The sequence below is a fragment of the Canis lupus genome, chromosome 8 (genome assembly GCF_011100685.1).
Source record: "Canis lupus familiaris isolate Mischka breed German Shepherd chromosome 8, alternate assembly UU_Cfam_GSD_1.0, whole genome shotgun sequence".
Taxonomy (NCBI): Eukaryota; Metazoa; Chordata; class Mammalia; order Carnivora; family Canidae; genus Canis; species Canis lupus.
In genome coordinates this window covers 59798791-59820003 of record NC_049229.1, presented here as the reverse complement: position 1 = coordinate 59820003, position 21213 = coordinate 59798791, and the positions used below count along the sequence as shown (strand labels likewise).

General features: G+C 46.5%; 1 protein-coding gene and 1 long non-coding RNA gene across 4 annotated transcripts in view; one reads left to right on the top strand and one right to left on the bottom strand.

Moving 5' to 3' along the window:
• The window catches only part of KCNK10 (potassium two pore domain channel subfamily K member 10), a 133590-nt gene extending 120307 nt beyond the window's left edge, over nt 1-13283 (top strand). For both annotated transcript variants that reach the window (XM_038545496.1, XM_038545495.1), the window contains exons 5-7: nt 53-239; nt 4883-5025; nt 7115-13283. In XM_038545496.1, coding sequence (XP_038401424.1) covers nt 53-239; nt 4883-5025; nt 7115-7735 — 951 coding nt within the window. In that variant the 3' untranslated portion in view covers nt 7736-13283. The remainder of the gene's footprint in view (nt 1-52; nt 240-4882; nt 5026-7114) is intronic.
• On the bottom strand, nt 2159-20225 carry LOC111097134. Of its 2 annotated transcripts, none has more exons than XR_005363657.1 (2): nt 8194-20225; nt 2159-4102 (listed from the first exon to the last, which is right to left on the bottom strand). It is a non-coding gene; the product is annotated as an uncharacterized LOC111097134 (long non-coding RNA). The 2 variants fall into 2 exon arrangements; XR_005363658.1 differs by lacking the exon at nt 8194-20225 and adding an exon at nt 5168-7803.
• Between the last annotated feature and the right edge of the window lie 988 nt (nt 20226-21213).

Sequence of the window (21213 nt, the reverse complement as noted above, 5' to 3'; positions counted from 1 at the left end):
AATCCAGGGTGATGAAGCTGACTTGCCTATCTTTCTCCTTTGCTGTTCCCAGAAAAAACAAGTGAGCCAGACCAAGATCCGGGTCATCTCAACCATCCTGTTCATCTTGGCCGGCTGTATTGTATTTGTGACGATCCCCGCTGTCATTTTCAAATATATTGAGGGGTGGACCGCCTTGGAGTCCATTTACTTTGTGGTAGTCACTCTCACCACGGTGGGCTTTGGTGATTTTGTGGCAGGTAAGCACCCTGGGCATCCCAGTCACCAGGGCCCCAGTGGGGAACATGTTCTGCTGGTAATGCTTTTCAAAACCATGAGAAACCATGTTGTGGGAGAAGCAAATGAAAATGGCTCAGTGTCACTGCTGCTGTGCACGGACTCATTTCAAGCCCATGGTCCCACATAATGTAAAAAGCAGCAGATTCAGCTATGAAATGAAAGCCAGCCTCTTCCTCCCCAGGATGCTCATTGCCCTTTTCATCATATGAATTATTCAAGAGTGAAATGAATTTCTCATTGAATGTTGGACTTCTGATTTGCATTGACTCCTTGAATCAATTGATAAAGGCTATATTAGCAAGTGGCAAGTATGAAACTCTGGAGAGATTAGCATAGAGCATGGCCTGCAGCGACCTGTGGGTTAGGGTTCCTGAGGCTCTCCAGGGGAGGGCTGTGGTCCCTGCAAAAGTTACCCTGGGTGCGCCCCGACACAAGACTGAGGACTCAGCTGACTACTGGGAGCTGAGAACTATACCAAGGGAGTACAATATTATAACAGATTCTGCATGGGTGTCTATAGAAGCTATAATCTTCACTGTGAAAATAAATACCAGTGAACTAAGTTTATAGAAGCAAAGGAAAACCACCATTCATCTCATCTAGGGAGAGGGAGCTTGAATGAAATGAGATCTGGCTTTTTACCTGTATGGCTTTCCCAGAGTGTGGTGGGAAGGCTGGAAGAGAAGAATACCATCCTTCTCTTTCCTGAGAGATAGTTCTAGGGGGTCAGACAGTTGATCGTTTTCTACTCCGAGAAGTGAACGCTTTGATAAAAACTCTGTCCTAAGCTCGAAATCTTTGGGTGATATGTTTGCGTGCACATACAAGTTCTTGACCACCTGGTTAAGCAGCAGCCTGAGCTCTCAGGCTGACCGTCCTTTATTTGGCACACGATGTTGGCAGCGCCTTGGTTTCTTCATGGAGTATGGTGCTCACAAGGTAGACAAGGATCTGGAAATCTGGAAAACCGGACATTCTGGAGGGGATAGTAAAGGCTCTTCAAAAGGTGCATGGGTGCCTTCCACATTCATTCTGATGATGCTAACCATCGGGGTGGTCTCCCAGCTGTCCCAACTGGGCAGATGGAAGACTGAAGTCCAGTTTGTAAAAAGAGCAGTTTTTTTTTTTCCTTCTTCTTCTTTTTAAAAAATTACCTAAGGACTAAGCACTGCAAAGTCGAAGCGATTAAAAAAGCGGGGGTTTCTGGGACCCCAGCCCAGTCTTTCCTTATACACAGTGCTCAGCCAACTCAGATGGCACCAGGAGTCACCTGGTAGCATCTGGTGATAGGCCTAAAGCTCTGGAGGGAGACCACAGAGAACTCTTGGGACTATTTCACAAACATTTTCAAGTTCTCCTGGAGCATAGTTTGCACTGGGTTGTGCTTCATAGTGCTGTGCGTCAGCCCTGGGCTCTCAGCTGGACTGTTAGAGGACACTTAGGACAAGCCCTTCTCTCTAAACACCTGCTTGACTCAGTCTGTTACTCTGTTAATGTGGGGCACAATTTGAGGAACTTTGGAATATAAAATTTAAAAATGTATTTAGTGATCAGTAAAGAGTTTAAGTTTTTTTCTTTTTTTTTTTTTTTTAAAGATTTTACTTATTTATTCATGAGAGACACAGAGAGAGAGAGAGGCAGAGACACAGGTAGAGGGAGAAGCAGGCTCCATGCATGGAGCCCGATGTGGGACTCGATCCTGGGTCTCCAGGATCACGCCCTGGGCTGAAGGCAGACGCTCAACCGCCGAGCCACCCAGACATCCCAAGAGTTTAAATTTTTAATTGGAATTTATGTTATTTGTTTACATATCATCATACAATGTAAGAAGATGCAGGGAAGCTTGTCACTAAAAAAACGCCATTTGACAGTACCATAATTGAATATTTTAAATTTTAATGTTACACATTGCAATGTTATCTTATAAAACAAAAACTGTTATAGTCTATTCTAATTAGAGTCAGCGTATTAAATATCTACTGTCTGCTTTTGTTAATGTTATTGAATCCAGGCCTTCATGTTAATTGAAAAGTCAATATGAATCTGTAAAATAATATGAATTACATTTTATAATACAGCATTGATTGAAGGACCAAAAAATTAAAAAAAAAATAAAAGGAGCCCCAGATTTAATGCACATGGATGTTCTCTGTTGGCCTTTGCGTTGGGACTTCATTTAGAGCTTTATTAAAAATGTCAGAAAAGGTAGCATTGGTTTATTTAGATCTTAAATGAATATGGTTGGCCAACCTAAAATGATTTTGCGTATGGTGCTTCTAAATGAAAAAGTTAAAGGTAACCCGGGAAAGAACACGTGTGATTTATTTAACCTTGTGACGCATAAATGCATGGGAAGTGGGTCCCTGCTCTTCATTGTGGATGAGAGAGAAGAAAGGACATCCGTGTTCTTTACCTTTTAGTCTACGGGGACCTCCCTTGTCAGGGAGCACTGCCCAGTTGGTGCACTGCTCCTCCCTGGGTGGTGGTGGGGGGGGGTCAAGGAGAAAATGAGAGGGGACACTGGTGCTTCAAGGGCTACTGCCAATGATTTTAATTGATTATTCCTCCCTATTACCATGGATTGAGAGCACATAGTACATACTGGCACTTGACCTTATCTTTACTTACCTAGCAAGGGTGTGACCTCCACAGTCGTAGGCCTTGCACTGTTTTAAGGCCCTTATTTCCCACCGACTGCAGAGCCTTATTTCATTTGTCCTGAGGTCTCCATGGACAGGTGTCTTTTATAATTCACAGTGCTGACTGCAATTAGACCAGACCCCTTTGAAGCTCGGGTTTCCAGGGCTTACACAGATTAGTCTCAAGAAGGCATGCCTTAAAGTTTGTCACAACCTCTGGGGCAATGCTCTAAGAGCAGTAGGGAAGGATACCCCGATTGTTAACAAAGGTACATTAACAAGAGTCCATGGTTGCTGCATCAACCCTTCTAGAAATATAATTGGAACGCTGATCACTGTACAGGATTAAGTCCTGGTTGATTTAGTGGCCGACTCACGTTAGGACAGCCTTAACAACATCACAGCATTTTGATATCCTTGAGATCACACACAGAACTCTGAATTCCAGACAAGCATAGGGAAGGAGGCCAAAGGGTGTTTTTTTGCGTTGTTCGCTCGCGCCCCCTAGTGACAAGCTTCTTTGGGTGGTGGTGACTGGCTAAGGTAAATCTTTCCTCTTGGCCCCAAGGGGGAAAGCTCACCGTTCTCTGTCTGGCTCAGTGCAGAGACAGAATGAACCTCAAAAACCACTTACTGTTGCAGGAACTCCGGTAGGATCCTCGAGGAGGCTTCGAGGGGAGGGGGAAGAGTTGCCTAAAAGGAAAAATAACAAAGGCAGCTAAATCAGACCCAAGGGGGCTGGCCACACAGCCCATTAGCAATGTCTGGCATTCTAATTTTAAGAAAGTGGCAGTGGCCTGGAGACCTTGTGGGCGGCCCTGGTCCTGCTCAGCGTAGGGTTGGTCTCACCGAGAGGAGCCACAGGCCACAGTGCCTGCCCAGCTGCCTTTGGGAGGCATTACCGATCCCATAAGAGCTAAGTGTGGATTCAGTGGTGCTAGATGAGGGTCCAACCACGACCCAGTGGGAAAGACTAGTAATCACTCATCACGTAGCCCCGTAATGACCCATACGTTACTAATGCCGGTTGTCTTAGAAATGACTGCGCACCTGCCTCACTGGGCAGTAGGGTCTTACACAGTGAGAGCCAGGCTGACAGCAGTTACGTCCTCACATCCTTAGGAGAGGGGGCCGGGCTGGGAACCTGTCTTGTATGACTACCTTTGGCAGCGCCTGTAGGAGGGCTAGAAGAAATAGGCTAATTATTTGCAGTAAATGACTGTTTTTTCCAGTGGAATGGCCGGTCAATGCAATCGGGCAGCTGGCCAATTTGGTTTGATGGATTTCTACTGTAATCCCTACATATAAAGGGATTGGACTAGCCGGCCTTTTAGTTCTGGCACGGCGATTCTAATTACTCAGTCTAATTGACCTTTTGGATTAGCATCATGTAAATACCATCCCTCAGTTAACGGTAAATCACTACTGCTAGGTTCAAAGGCTCAAGAATGCCATTAGGTCTAATTTTACTTTCACACATCCACTCTGCTCCTAATCAATGCATGTATTGAGGAGGAAATAGTTCCAAGAATTCCAAGCCACTGGGGAGTATCGATCTCTCATTTTTATTACATTTAAAGAAGTTTAAGAAGACAGTTGGTGGCTGGGCCTCCTCCCTTGTCCTCTAGCTCATCATTCATTGTTAAGCCTGGGTTGAGAAGAGGTGGACCAAATCGGCCACTGACACTTTTTTGTTATGGGTCTTTGGTTCGTGGGCATTGTTCTGGGCATTACAGTGCATGACCTAGAATCCAAGAAGTTAAGCCACAAGTCAGGCTCCTTTAGGGGAGGGACACATCTTTTCCTTGCCCTTCCTTCCCTGTCACGCCCTTGTATACAGCAGGCCTAACAGATGAGTGTCAGGTGGTGATGGGATGACATCTCTGCTACATGGACCAGAATATGTTTGTTCTGCAAAGACCGTATGCTAGACCCTGGTTGAAGTAACGTTTGGTTGTTTTCAGGGGGAAACGCTGGCATCAATTACCGGGAGTGGTATAAGCCCCTAGTGTGGTTTTGGATCCTTGTTGGCCTTGCCTACTTTGCAGCTGTCCTCAGTATGATCGGAGATTGGCTACGGGTTCTGTCCAAAAAGACAAAAGAAGAGGTAGGACCCCTTCCAAATTCTATAAATGTTTCTGAGATCAGATGAACTCATGTCAAGAACTGCCTATCTCTATTCCGTGGGCTGGAGGGTTTCTTCTTATTACATGGAGGCCCCCTACGGCTTTCTCTTTTTGAATCATTACCTAAAAGCCAAGTTCAGTGGGAAAGTGGTTATTTCTGGATCCTTTTTCGGCAGGTGAGAACATCTAGTGACTCATCAGCCCACAGATCCTGGAAGGACTAGTAAACAACGACTTTTAATTTTTATTTTTAGGAGAGAGAGAGAGAGAGCGTTAGTGGTGGAGCCAGGGGGTGGGGTGGGGGTGGGTGTGCAGAGGGAGAGGGAGAGAGGGAATATCAAGCTGACTCTCTGATGAGTACAGAGCCCCACGTGGGGCTGGATCCCAGGACCCTGAGATCACATGACCTGAGCTGAAACCAAGAGTTGGATGCTTAAGTGACTGAGCCACCCAGGTGCCCCAGAATGACTTATTTTTAAGGAATGAAATTAAAAGGGGGAAAAATAGCAATAGTCAGAAGAGGTAGACTGTAGTTGAGGGAGGTGTGCAGATACGTGGGAAAGACTTAGAAAGTTTACAAAAAGCTTAGGAAAGATGGGCCTGTCCATCGGGTCTTGGGGTCTGTATGGGAATGCAGTACGATATTAAGACTCCTTCTCGATTTTCTGAGACCCAAGTCCTTCACCAGCTGTGAGGAAGCAAACACACCTTTACCACCCCCCTGGTTGTCAGATCTATAGAAACAAATCTACCCCTCTGTGTGGGGGCAGGCAGTCTTTACTCCTTCCTATAAACATGCATGAAAATCTACACAAAAGCAAGAAAAGGAAGAGAGAAGAGGGGAAGGTAGATTTTGTGATTTAAAAAAAAAATCCATGTAGTTCTTCTAGGAAGAGAGGAAAATAACTGAAAAGGAGGACAAGAGAAGCAACAGTGAGCGCTAACGAGTGGAAGAGAGATAAAAACCCCAAAGAAATAAAAAGAGGAACAGCCTCCTGAAGGACAACTGTTCACTTGCCCAAAGATAGACATTCTGTAGAAAGGGCACCAGGACAAAGTTGCTGAATGGAAAATTTCCTGTATGGTTTCCAGGCCCAAATGTTAATTTTCCTGGCTTGTGGAAACACTGGCAATGCAATCCTGTCAGTGTACTCCCCAGGCTGATGCCCCACGTGGCTAACTGACCTGCTCTAGTGAAAGGAAAAGTAGCCACGTAAATATCCACTTTCCTCAATGCAAAAATGCAAACTTGTGGGTTCCTCATCTGCGTAGAAAAGCCGGGGACTAGGGCTATTTGCATTGCTGAATGAGAGCCAAGAAATTTGGTATCCCTCCTCATGCATTCCGAGGAAGAACGTTCTGTGGGCTTTCACAGAACCCGACTAGGGAAGTTTGATTACCAGGAGCCCTGGAGGGTGTTCCTAAAGCAGGGTAAGCCCGATAGCACTTGACCATGGTGCGGCCAGGGTGAGCAACACTCCCAGTGTGGCCGGGACTGCAGGGCTGCCTAGGACACAGGGCATTCTGTTTCACCACTGGGACAGTCCCAGTCCCACTGGCACAGGTTGGTCACCCTGCCCAGACAGCAGCATTGGAGGCACAGAGAGGGGCCAAGGTGCCCGGAGGGGGTGGGGGGGCATGTCTTTGCCTCCCTAACACTGAGAACTCTGTGAGCTAGATGGGATCACCTCCAGTTAGGTGGCAGGAATGAGGCCATACCACTAAAAAGGGGATGGGCGCATGATGGGAACCCAAGCCTGTCCAACTCCAGAGAGCGGCCTCTCCACCCGCACAATGCCCTCCTCACAAGCCCCTGCACCTTGGGCTCCTGGCGGCTTCTCTAGCACCTGTGCTCCCTGAGTCACCCGAGCCGGGCGCCCAATCGAGATAGATGTTTAGGGCACAGGTAGCTCGTGCTCCCCCAGCTCCTGGCCTCCCTGGAGCCAGCCTCTCCCTCCCGGCCAGGGACACCCAAGGGCTGTGGGCGCTGGGGTGGGGTAGGTTGGGGGGGGTCCCCTGAAGCGGAGACAACGTTCTCAGTGTGTTGTTGCCCTTCTGTCCCCCGGCCAGGTGGGCGAAATCAAGGCCCATGCGGCCGAGTGGAAGGCCAACGTGACGGCCGAGTTCCGGGAGACGCGGCGGCGGCTCAGCGTGGAGATCCACGACAAGCTGCAGCGCGCGGCCACCATCCGCAGCATGGAGCGCCGCCGCCTGGGCCTGGACCAGAGGGCCCACTCGCTGGACATGCTGTCGCCGGAGAAGCGCTCCGTCTTCGCCGCCCTGGACACAGGCCGCTTCAAGGCCTCGTCCCAGGAGAGCATCAACAACCGGCCCAACAACCTGCGCCTGAAGGGCTCGGAGCAGCTGAACAAGCACGGGCAGGGGGCCTCCGAGGACAACATCATCAACAAGTTCGGGTCCACCTCCAGGCTCACCAAGAGGAAAAACAAGGACATCAAAAAGACCTTGCCCGAGGACGTTCACAAAATCTACAAGACCTTCCGGAACTACTCCCTGGACGAGGAGAAGAAGGAGGAGGAGACGGAGAAGATGTGCAACTCGGACCACTCGAGCACCGCCGCGCTGACCGAGTGCATCCAGCAGCAGGCCGGGGTGGAGAACGGATCGGTCCCCACGGACACCAAAGACAGGGCACTCGAGAACAACGCATTACTTGAAGACAGAAACTAAATGCCGAGGACCTCGGACCCGACCAAGCGTTGTGGTTGGTTTGGTTTTTTTTTTATATTCACCCTGAGACACGTGCCTTAAACAGACTTCTCGATAGTCCGAAATTACATAGCATTGAAGAATATATTTCACTGTGCCATAAACGACTTGAGAAAGATTGCTCTGCCAAAAGGAATCCAAGGACAAGGGCCGCACTTCCGACAGTGGCCGCAGGACACCCAGGGAGTGTTGGCACACGCAGGAGGTCGTGGCCACCGAGTGAAGGGCAGGTGCGGGTCGGGGCCGCGCCCCCCTGTGCAGTGCCGCGCCGGCCCCGGCATGTAGAAAGGGCAGCTATTCCTTAGACCAGCCTTCTGAAAGGAGCAGGTGTGTCTTCTACATGGAGCCTCGTTCCCCGAAACTACCGTTAGAGATATGTGCACACACAGAAGAGGGGTGGAGGGGGTCTGAACAAGTACCTGTGATGAGGCTGAGAGCCGACCTTGTGGTAGGTCGTGCTGAGCTGGAATTTTGATAGCGAACCACTCAGTGCGTATCCAGTCTTTCTAAGCTCCAAGTGAATGTCCGTGGGACCCGCGAGCACGTGGAATTTGTGGGAAACAGATCAGAGCACACGTATTAAAAGGTGCAATTGCTTTCCTCATTACAAAAGAGAGAAAAAAATCACAAATGCATCACACTGTGGATATCACCTTAACCAATGACAGAAGCCTAATGAATTTCATCTGTCGGCGAACGACAAATGAACTTGCAAGCATTGGCGAAAACTCAACCTCATTCGCTGCATGGTTACAGGCAAAAAAAAAAAAAAAAAAAAATCATGCATTTTCCTCAGTGGGTGCAGTGGTGAAAATAAACTGGTTTTGAAATGTCCATGTTCACTTTCCTAGTGGAACTCTGGTTATAGGTTGTTTTGATAAGAGGGGGAAAAATACCAAAACGATTGCCTTGCATGATGCCAGTGGCTTACTGTTCTGTCTAGCTGATCCTAAATTTTTATAAAAATAGACATCCTGCATGTCTGAGACATACCAAGGAGGACCATGGCATCATTCCATCTCAGGGCTTTTTGTCCCTTTGGGTGTCTTAAAGGTAGACGTAGTGGCGAGGTCCCATCTTGCTATCTCCAAACAAAAGAAAGAATCCCCCAACCAACTCTTTCTTGTACAAGAAAATTGAATTGTTTTCATTGCTTGCAGCTTAAGTGCCATTAATGCCATTTAAAAACTAATGCTTAAAAGAAGTATTTACAACATTCCACTTTTATGTTTGGGTGTTCCTTATTTGGAAAGCATCACTTCTTTTCCTTGCTATTTTGTCTTGCACCTGCTACTCACTAACGGAACACCTGTGTGATGGTTCCACAGGCCAACAGTGCAACACGATTGTTCCATGAGGGTTTGGGTGGTCAGTGAAGGAAAGTGGGGGAGTGGCCAGTCATCAGTTTGGAGAAGAAGATTTTTAGTAGATTTTTTTTTTTTTTAATCAGAAAGGACAAAATATGTGTGGGGCTCACCATCCTCTGTGCGCCTCAGCCCGTTGCATAATTGGCTATTTGTGGTCCCGATGCAGCCGTTTGGACCACATGCTCTTAAGCATTTGGACCTGGCAACCCCAAACCCCAGGAAGTTGCTGGTTATGGGCCTCCCAGGCTCAGCGCCACCTTTTGGGGATTCACGTGGCTAACACGCACAGAGTGGACTTATCAAGAGATCACAGAACTAGCAGAGACTTCCCGAAATCATCTGATGCTTTCTGACTTCTGGGGAAAATCATACCTACCACATCCTTGACCACTGGTACCAGGGCAGACCTCTTTCTGCCCATTTCCCAAAAATGCACAGTTCTCCCTTGCCTGGAGGCACATGCAGCTCCACCTTCCCCTACCCCAAAATTTTAAGCTCTAGCTAAAGTTCTGGCATTGCTTTTGGGAAGGAGCCAAATAAGAATCAACTTTCATGAGGCCCTTCCTGTCAATGGTCCATTTGGGCTCATGCCTCCCAGGGGCTGGGGCTGGTGCTCACTGGCAACATCCTGTGTCCACGTATGAACAGACATGGAAATGACGTTAATGCAGGTGTGGGCACTGGCTCTTACTGTGAGGGTCTTTCCAGCCTGACAAAATGTGTTTTACTTGGTAGAGATCTGGAACTTCATTCTTCTGACAAGTTAAAAAAACCTCCCTGATTAAACTACCCATTGATCTCATTCATTTGCATTTCCACCCTGTAGTCCTCGTGACCTTCTTTATAGTAGTGTGTTAAAATCCCAGACCCTACAGACGACTCTGGCAAAGAGGCTTCCCTGTCATTTATCCAATGGTTTCCACGGGCCAGGCACTGGATCAGGCACTTTATGGGCATTAGCTCACTGAAACCTCATAGCAACGCTCTACGGGAAGTGTTTGCAAACCCATTATATACAGATGAGGATGCGGAGGCTCAGGGAAGCGGAGTAACCTACCCACTGGCACACAGCAAGAAGGTGGTATAGAGGTGGTATTCAAAGGCCGTCTGACCAAAGTCTGCTTTTGACTTTGCTCTAGTGTCCATGTCATGCACTCTTGTGAATGTGTGTGTGTCTGTGCGTGTTTGTGTGCGTTGTGTGTCTTTCTAGTTTCACGGACACGGCATACAGAGGCGGGGAGAAGATCTCTATGGCCAGGAGGGTACGTCGAGGTCTCTGTGTAAACGTGACCTACAGTGTTGCCCTTCCAGATGCTTATACATTATTTTTGGTTTGGGTTTCGAGAATGCTGTGTGTGGCACACTTTCTGTATTGTTAAAAATGCCCTTTGAAAGCACTCTTTTGCACTTTACTTGCTTACCTTGCAGGAACTCCGTATACAGCAGGAATAAAACAATTCAAAGCACTAAGCTGCACATTCTACCAGATGGAACAGCTGTTGGTGTGTGCATAGACGCTTCCCCAAATGAGGCGAATCACAGTAATACGGACGGATCAAAAATAGCCCTTGGCAGAGAGTGGGAAAATATCCAATATAACCTGTTCCCTGAGTACAGAGGGGGCCAAAGCCCTGAGGAATAGAATCAAAGAAGAGCCCTCCCTCTGTGGAGCTTGATCCACTAGTTATGTGGGCAGTATTGGACAAGCTATAACATACTCTCCAAGGGAGAAGCTGAGAGGGAGTAAGAGCTTAGTGTGTCCGAGCTAAGATTTGGGGGGAGGCCAGTTGTTACGAAGTTGCTTGAATGAGTTACCCTTTTAAGATGTGACAATTAGTATGCAGCAAAACTGCTACAAATTCTAAACACATCAGCACAGCCCTGCCCTGCCCTTCCGACCTGTGCTCCCTACCCTGCCATAAACTTGGAATAAATGCCTTGATTTTGCACATGGGAAGAGCACATGTTCTGTATCTTCAGTGGGCAGTGTCTTTTGCTTCACCTGGTAATTGGGTACTGATCCTTCCTTCCGTAATAGATCTGGAGGGTTACTGCTGATGGCCAGGGGGACAGTTTGGGAGACTATAGCTCCATACCCAGTCCTAACCCAACAGTGAACCCTAAGAACTTAATCACTTTTGGGGTAGGGCCCTAATGGGTGTGCAGGTCGGGGTGTCCTTGACCTGCAAGTGAGGCGACTGGGACTATTTTTCTGGGCTCCCCTGTCCCAGCCTGTGATCGTGGGTACCTCGGATCTTGCGCTTCTCTGTTACCTCATCAGTGCATTGAGGGCTTTGAACACAGGTAATCATCAAGGCTCCTTTGAGTTCTGCGGTTCTCTGACCAAACATCCCCTGGCCTCTGAGTTCGTTATATTTATGAAGAACCGTAGTAGCTGGTTTTGTGAATACCGACTAATGGGCTCCCCTCATTTTAGGCTAAGAGGAGAGCTTAGTCTCCTGCCCTTTGGGATTTGTTTTCTGGGTAATCGATGGAGACCCAGTTGTGTTTGGGACCCTGGTGTCCAAATTAGAATGGTGCCCTGTGTAGGCTCACTCTATCCTCTCATAGCACACGGTCACCCGGAAGGCTCAGGCTACATGAGCATTTTTTGCATGGTGTTAAGACTATTTAAAGAATTTTAAGCTCTTCTCTATTTGCAGTCAGTTGTAGTAAAGGTTCCCTTTGATTACTTCATGAATTCAAATACTATAGACAGATCTCTCTTTCTCTCTCTGTCTCTCTTATACACACACACACACACACACACACACACACACACTGGAAATAAGAGGCTTTGGGTTCTATGGGGACCATTTGATGTTGAAAGTCCTATCGTGCTAGACATTAGCAAACCACCCCTTTGCCCCCTTCTGAGAGGACATCATTTCCTGGCTGAATCAATGCTGCTCATCTATTTGTGTGCTTGGTTTTGGGTATTACTGAGAATGTGGCCACAATTTGAGTGGGACAGATTTATTTAGACTCATTGGATTGGGTAATGAGTAATTGGGAATGTATCCCATGTATACTGCAGTTTCCAAACCATAGGAAAGGCATAGGAAAACAGACAAATGTGCAGAGACTCTCGAAAAAATGAGGAAAACCCCCCCAATATTGCATTTCCTGTCTCTGCTTTCTGCATCCCGCTAATGTTTCAAGTGGAAGTTTATGATTTCTGTTATGGTGCAACTGTGTGCAAGGACAGTGGCTGTGTCAGCGGAGGGAGCTTTCACTGGCATAGTATAAGAGCTAGTTAGCAATGGCCTTAAAAAATAAAAGTGGGAACTCTCAGAAACAAAGGTGACTTGAGTTTGGCATTGTAGATGCTGATAATTCTGCATATGGAAATTTTGGAATAAATAACATGTTGATTACATGGCTATAAATACAGCCCTGCACCCTGTCCTTGTACCATAAACCAGCAGCGTTGTACTTCACCAACTTGTCCGCCATCCCTGTAAACCTCGGTCCTCCCATGGCAGTCCCTAGGTCACATGACATCAGTGCAGTGGCAAAGAGGAGAAATAAGAAGTATCTCTGGTTTTACTGAAAGTGATGATCATTTTCACAGGTGCCTAAGAGATTTGAAATCTACCTTCTGTTCCCAGTTCTTAAGTGAAAAATCTCAAATCGTTCCCTGTGTATTTAAAAAAAAAATCCTTGAGAGGACTCACTCCGTAGATACAGCAGACCAATGTTACAGAAGGTGATTGGAAAACCTCTCCTTTGCCATCAGGGCGCCGAGCTTGAAGGGAGAAGGTGCAATGGTGCCTAGAAACGATATGCAAACCAACCCACATGCCAGCCTCCAGCCTCTTCCCCGTCCCAGACTCCAGACTCCTAGGCAGGGACCCCAGTGATGACGATAAACTCACGTGTGGAGGTGTTTTACCTGTTTTTCTCTCTGTAGGATTTCATGGTGCTTTAAAAAAAAAAAAAGGCATTTTACAGAAAATAATGTGGGGTGGGGGGAGGAGGGAATTTCGTAATGTTCTTAGGAAAAGTATAAGAGCAAATTTGCTTGTAACGTTTCAATGAGCTCTGCTGCTATTGTCTTTATTTGATGATGATGATGATGTAACTTTTTTTTTTTTTCAATGATGCAGAAAATTGCAACAAAGACCTTCTGGAAGATCTGATCCAATGTCTCTCCTGTTTTCCTTTCTTTTGTGGGGCCAAGCATGGTTCACAGTGGCTTGGGTGGTGGCTACACTCAGGTCTTCTGGCTGAGCACACCCACTTACATGCAGGCATCAGCACCAGACTAGAGCCTAAGCAAACCCATTGTCTTGCAGGTTGAGGAGCCCACCCTGGGTTTGAAGCAGGTTATAAACTCCTCAGGGCAGGAATTAGCCTTTTTCATCTCCATTTCCAGCACCTAGTGCTGTGCTTGATATAATAGAGACACTCAAATTATTGGTGGAGTAATTTTAATACCATTTCATAGCACATTTTCATCCTCTGAGGCAGATTTAATCTTTTCATGACTTGGAAGTCATTTGGAGCCAAGGCTGGTTAAATAAGCAAATTTATACCACTCCTAAAGTATCGTCTTGGTCAAAACCCAGTTTACCTATGAAGTAATGAGTTTGATCTGTATTTTACAAAGAACTCCAAAATTTACAGTGATCGTCATTGAAATAACTAGACTGTAAGGATGACTACTCTGAAGGATAGCTCTCAGTCAGATGTTTGGTGATGGGATTTATTTTTTAAAGATTTTATTTATTTATTCATGATAGACACACAGAGAGAGACAGAGAGAGAGAGACAGAGACAGAGACACAGGCAGAGAGAGAAGCAGGCTCCATGCCAGGAGCCCGACGTGGGACTCGATCCTGGGACTCTAGGATCACGCCCTGGGCCAAAGGCAGGCGCTGAACTGCTGAGCCACCCAGGGATCTCTGCAATTTTTGTTTTAAAACCAATCTTATTACTGTAGATATATCTTGACTCTCTGTGAATCTAGGAAATAAGGGCCTGTGCTTTGTGAGGATGTCAAATATATGGCAAATGTGCCACCACTCCTAACTCTTGTACCCAAGGCAGCTCTCTTAATCACAGAGTCACTTCCCTATTAACCCAAGTACATTCTTAGAGTCTTTTTAAAATTTATTTATCAGAGAGAGAGAGAGAGAGAGAGAGAAGCAAAGACTCAGGCAAAGTTGGAGAAGCAGGCTCCATACAGGGAGCCCGACATGGGACTCGATCCTGGGTCTCCAGGACCACAACCCAGGCCAAAAGCGGCGCTAAACCGCTGAGCCACCGGGGCTAACCCCTCTTAGAATCTATTTTAAGACTATACTCAAGGTTAGTAGCTTTCAAAATATTGGTCCAGTGACCCTTGTAGGTCCTCAAGATTCTTTCATGGGATCATGAGGTCAGAACTATTTCCAGAACAATGCTGAGACATTATCTGCCTTTTAAACTTGTTCCTTTATGAAGGCATAGCATTTAGAACTGAGTAGCATTAGTTACTGAGAGGACAGGGGCAAGGTAATATGATACCTTTTGTTGAACATTAAAGAATTTTCCAAAATTCTTGTAAATGGACATGTGTTTCCTAGAGAAGCCCAAAGTACCCAGATAAAATATTTCTCTGGTCCTGCCCAGCTGTTTTGTGGGGATCCAGCCCCTCAAATTCCTCTCCAGTTAGCCCTAAGAATCCCAGAGGCATCTCACAGGTGCTCAATTTCATGGCCACCATGCTGTGGGAATCGGTTTTCTGGAAGCCTCTCTGCCCCTCCAGGACTGGAATTGATGGCTTTCCAATGATTTCCCTGGTGACAGCTGTCACTCCATTGTTGCAATTGTCCATCTTCCCTGTATCCAGAGATCCTAGAGGGACATCTTGTTCCCTCATTGTTTTCATGGGCCTGGCATAGTGCACAGAACATGGTAGAAGCTCAAAAGACATTTGTTGGATAAACAGCCAACCAAAACCATCGTGTTGAGTAAGGAGCCTCTGTGGACTGTAGGAACAGAGGAAGAGAACCCAAATGTGGGGTGAGCTTGAGGGAAGGTTGGGCGGATTCAGTGTGAGAGGGAATCCTAGGGCACAGGGTAGCAGTCCAGACAAAAACGGCAAGTATATTGGAAGATTTCTGCATACAGAACACTGACTCCAAAGACAGCTTTTACCTGATTACCTCCATGGCCTTACATCAATCACAGGAGCCAGAGCAGTGTAAACACCTTAATATAAAACTATTCCAGGATTGGTGCTAGGGTATACCTGGCCATACGAATTTGAGATGGCACATAAGTCAACATCCATCCATTGCCTTTGTGGGAAATATTTTAAATTTTTAGTGAGTGGTTCTTAGAAATAAATTAAAAAATGCACTAAAAGAATCTAAAGCTATATACATATACACAAATATATATAATGTCTCTCATAAACTGTTTGAAAGAGTTGTGTTTAATAAATGAATTTTAAAGGTCATTAATTATTACATGGAATCACTTAAGATAAATAAGGATTTTTTCCTCACTTGGAACATGATAACATTAAAATATTTTCCAATAGAGCAATCTGTGTTATCTATAAACCACCTACATCAATGGCTGTTTTGAGTGATTTGCAAATACCTGAGGCAAAGAACCTGTAAGACTTCAGAAGATATAAGTTTGTTTTGAAATGAAGAGCCTTGGAGAACTCCACCATTCTGGAATGAACAGATTAGTTGCAAATGTTAAGAAATTTGCAAATGTTAAGAAATAAGAAATACATATAATGCTAACATAATTTCTGGGTGTACATTTCAGTATTTTAGGTAGGACATTAATGTATGCCTTAAAAGAACATTGTTCTAGGGATCCCTGGGTGGCTCAGCAGTTTGGCCTTTGGCCCCGGGTGCGATCCTGGAGTCCCGGGATCAAGTCCCGCATCGGGCTCCCAGCATGGGGCCTGCTCCTCCCTCTGCCTGCGTCTCTGCCTCCTTCTCTCTTTGTGTCTATCATGAATAAATCTTAAAAAAACAAAACAAAGCAAAAAAACATTGTTATTTACTTGTCAGATTCCAAAGGAAAAAGAAAAGTGATAGGTTGTCCCATTATTCGTATAAGTGAATACGAATCCAAAATAATTTCACCACCGAATTATTGTTGAGGGGAGGAAAGGGAAGAAACACCAGTGGTGATGGTAACAGACTAAGATTGCAGATTGCATCCATCTATCCATCCATCCATTTACCAACATTTATGGAGCCTCTTTGGTACGAGGTCCTGGGAGAGTGGCAGGGGATGGCAAAGCCATAGTCCCTGCCCTCACCGATCTCACATTGTACAGTTAGGCAGCCCTGCACAATGTTTCTCTGGGTGGTAAAATCCTGCAATCCCATTGGAGGAAGAGCAATAGTAGGACAGCATGTGATTTGGTTCAAAAGCACAGGGGGGCTAGGAATTCAGAGAGCATGAGGATCAGTGGGCACCATGGCAGTCAAAGCAGGGTTTCTGCAAGAGGCATCATCTTAAAGAAAATAGATTAAGACTGGTTAGGGAGCAGGGGTGTGTGAATGGCTCCAAAGTGTAATTCTGTGTGAGAATATTTAAGATCAATCCATTTGTCTGAGCACATCACAAATAAATCCTTGCTAGGGATTACTTTGTTATAAGGCATTTCCTTTTAAGGGTGAAATGCCTTATAATGACTCAAATAAATCACAAATGCTAAGCCAAACTCAAAAGATGAACAGAAGAGAAGTGCCATTGGCCCCCAATTACAACAGGAATCGTAACTCCTTCTGATAGCCCACATGTGACTCAAGCACATGCAGTACCTTCGCTTCTCTTCCGTGTGTTTTCCCTCCCTCTAGTCTCATATCAAGCAGATCTTAGGTTCTGGCTTCATTTCCTCAAGGGAGGAACATAATGGCAAGAATATTCCCACCTCTTTGGTTCAAGAGCCAGGCCCACGAGAGGATTTCATTTGACAGAAGCACAGCGGCTTGGAGCACACTGATGGGAAAAGGACTTCCCCAAGTCAGAGGATATGGTCTTAGGTTGGGGACAGAGTCTGGGGTCCTTTGTACAGCCCCCTAAAGAGAAAGGACAGACAGCATGATGAGCATCATCCGAGAAGCCCTTGGGTAGCCCTGCCAGAGGGGCCAGGGGCACCGGAGGAAGCGATGCAGGAAAGCCCAGCCCAAACCACCAACCAGACTAGAATTTCCCTCACTACTTGAAAGGGTATTAGGTTGCTTTACAGAAAAAATAAAGAACTTCACCATTTCTTGCATACCTGAACTTTTTTTCTGTCTTAAATGACTTTTCTTGATTTGAACCTATAACATCTTGTTTCTTAGGCAGGAACAGAAGATCAGTTTTCTCCTTGATTTGTGAAAGATTCCTATTCTAGAAACACTTGGTTTGTGTCTGAGCAGTGCCTTCAACCGGACAATCTCTTTTTGAGGAAGGGATGGGTTGGTAGTTTCCTGTAACTAGAGACCAGGAACACCCTCAGCTGAACTACTTTTTATCTTCTTCCAGCCTCAGCAGTGAGGAGGTGGGGCCCAGCAGAGTTTATTTGCCTGAGGGAGTAGGAGGGATGAGGGCAGCAGTGGGGGTCCCTCCAGGGGGAGAGAGAGAGATCCAATCGGCCCCATGGCCAAACTAGGTCATAGGACTGAACTCCAGACTCGCCCAGGCCTGGCTACCCTCTGGGCACCCAGACACATACTCATGCCTGCCCCTGGGCTCTCTCCCTTCACTAGCTCAGCCCTGTGGGATCTGGGGTCCAAAATCAATTCTTGCCAATCTGAGGAAGGACTCCCCCCCCCCCCCCCCGGAAAATAGGCATGTGTGCATCTGAGAGGGGCCCACCTCCTCAGTCATCTCAGGAGCTCTTAGACGAAAGAACATGATCACGAAAAGCTGACTGCATATTCTCAACGGGGCTGGAGGATCACTGTGTGGTACAAACATGGTTTTGTCTCTCCCTGAGTTTTCCTTTTCCTTTTCCTCTGTCTACCTTCTGCATGCCCCCATCCCCACCTCAATTCAAGTAAAAGAAGGATGTGACTGCAAAGGAAGAAAAAGTAACCTAGCATTTCCCTGGCTATTTATTTTCTCAGAAGTCCGAATGCTTGGTGGATGGTGATGGAAAAATGAGAACTGGTAAAGGAGAAAAGATAGGGGATCCAGGCAAAAATGTCTTCCAGAAGCTAAGAGGTGAAATAATCTCCCTAGAGGAGAGATGCTCCTCAGAGCATCTGGAAGCAGGTAGAACCAGAGGCTCTTCTTCTCCTGGAGGGCAAGGATCCCACGAGGGTAATATTCTGCATGTCCTGGTGCAGAGTCAGGGCACATGAGCCAAAACTACTGGACAATGAGTATAGGAGATAAGGGAATCCCCACATAGATGATCCTGCCTAGTCTGAGGTACAGAGGCCTGCCAGGAAGCTAAAGGTAGTCTTGGATTTGGGGAAGGCCAGCCCTGAACAGGTGAGAGCTTTCAGAAAAATGATCTTAGCAACAATCAAAAGCAAGAAGAGGTAGCCTGAGGTTATAGAAGGACCTCAAAGGGACCTGAACTGAAGGGATTAGGGAGGGCCTTCCAATGGGAAGATAAGCGGGTCAGCTCGAGGAGACTGTTTTCTCCCTGGATGTCTATGGCAGCCCCTGTGCCATGCTCCACAAGAGGAAGAAAAGGTTGCTGGGACAGAGGAGGTTTTCCTAGAATGGCTTTTCCTAGGGTCCAACCAAATACTCAAGACAGCACAATGCATCCCCATATGGATGCCTGCAAAAGTGCACAGTGTGCTTGACTCTGGCCAGGGGATTTTTGGTTGCAAGGCCATACGTTGAAAATGCTAGGCTTCAACTCAGTACATCTCAAGACAGTGTCAGGGTGGAGGGGTCCATCAGTATGAAACTCATTGCCAAGGCCCAGCACTAGGCTGGATGCTGGATCTCAGCACAAACAGTTGCCATCTGTCGAAGGGGAGGTGAGCATCTAGAAATATCAGGGGTCTTCACCAAAGTTACAAAGCAGGTGTCCTGCCCCAAGTTCTTTCCTGGGGGGAAGTTTATTGGAGAGGATCAGCAGATAAAGGGAGCAGGAAAGTGTAAAATGAGAATCCTCGTTTAACAAAAATGATGTTCAGGCTTAACAGTGGTGAGGATCTCCCCCATTTCTGTATCTTTAAGCTCAGGATTCTGGGCCTTTTCTCTGACAAGAGACCCAGAAGAAGTCCCGAAGGCCATTAGAACAAAACAAGAGGTCATGACCTTTCACAAAAGATTTAAAAAAAAAAAGAGGCTAGAATACTCCAGGGCTACCATATAGGAAGCTCTTAACTATGTGCTAGGTACATGCACACACAGTTAATGATTTTATTATTAATAGTTATGTACAATATTTAATACTAAGTGTTTCTGTCCTCTTATTCTATGTGGTTATCTGTACAGAAGAAGAGAATTGATTAAGTGGAAAAAATATACAACTCAGAATTTGACTAGTCCCTTTCTCTAGGGGGTATGATTTCTCCTTTCCAATTTATTTTCCATTTCTTTATGTTTTAACACTAAAAGAAACTAAAGAGTCTTTCAGTCATTCTTGGCTCGTCAGACTCATCGAGAAGGTTAAGCTTGACTGTCTCCTTTTTTTTTACCATAACACAAATGCAAGTCCTGTTTGCTAAGGTGGGCAGACAACTGTAGTGATGCGCCCAAGGTCACACCTTGAGGGAAGACAGGATTGGGACAGAAAATAGATACGTGCTCAGCTCTAGATTCCACATTCTTCTTATTGGCGCTTCCCTGCCATGAAGCGTCCAATCCAAACATGACAATTACATCACAGTAGAGGGAACAGGGAGGGGCTCCAGTAGATACCACTGCTTTGTCATCAATGGTACCAGATAGCCTAGGGTAACTCATCTCTCTCCAGAGTCACTTGGGGGAGTCTCTTAAGGCTGGGATTCTGACTTCCAGGAATCGAGGACTGTTCCTCCCCAGTGGCTGGAGGATGAGCAACCATCTGTGATTGGAGCCCCATCCAGAGCTCCCCTTCCCTTGTGTCTCAGTTAAAGCACAGTTACCCTCCAGGGTCGAGCAATAGCAATGCCTTGTAATGACTGTACCTGAATATTAACAGCACCCACCCCCCCAGCCCCATCCAGCTCAGTGAAAAGATAAGTCAGAGCTCGATATAAGTTATAGGCTGTCCATCCGTAATATCACTAGGGAAAGCCAGAGAGTTCACCACCTATCAGGAAATGTGGTAGGCTGTCCAGGTTACATATGAGGTACGAGTGTGTAGTGGAAAATACAAGGTAGTGTCTTCACCTTCCTCTTTTTCTGTCTCCCTCTCTTGTTCCCTGAGTCCCATCCTCCTTGAAGCAGTTATGAACGGGGTGGGGGGGGGGAGGGGGTCTATTGGAGGGATGTGGGTGGGCTTCATCCTTATGGGGACTTTTTGGAATCCTTCCCCTAGGCTACACCTGCTCTCCTCCTCATCCTGGATGGTTTCTCTTCACCAGATGTGGCTCCTGGGGAGGAGGATGGAGGGCACTGGCCATTACCCCACCTCTACCTTCTGCCCAGTTCTCCTTGCCTGCAGAGTCTGCTAAAGCTGGGCAACTGGCCTTCAGCAAGAAGTTCCTCCTGCAGTTTGGGGGGTTTGGTTGTAGGCCATGCTGTTGTTTCTATCCATGTTTCCTACGGACCCTTTCATGTCTTACAGGATTCTATTCAAAAATACCTCTTGGCATTTAGAAGTCATTTCTCACATTGGAAGACCCCACTTCCTCCTGGCTTTAGGAGGCCAGGAAAGCTGGTGTGGGGAATGTTTGGGAGTAGGGTATATTAATAGTATTTGTGTGCCTTGGAGTAGTTTCTGTGCTTTGCAAAAGTTTACAGTTTTGTTTGTTTTTTTTTAAAAGGTCCATCCCATGAACTTCACGGGGTCTGGGAGGGTAGGTGGTGGTGGTAGTGCATCAGTGGGCAAGGTATGGGACGAGACTCCAGACCCAAGCAGACAGAGCCTGTGCCTTTCTTTAGGCAGGGCGGTGACAAGCAGTGACATTGCAGCCCATTGCCCTGTGGAGCACAGCAGCAGTATCCAGG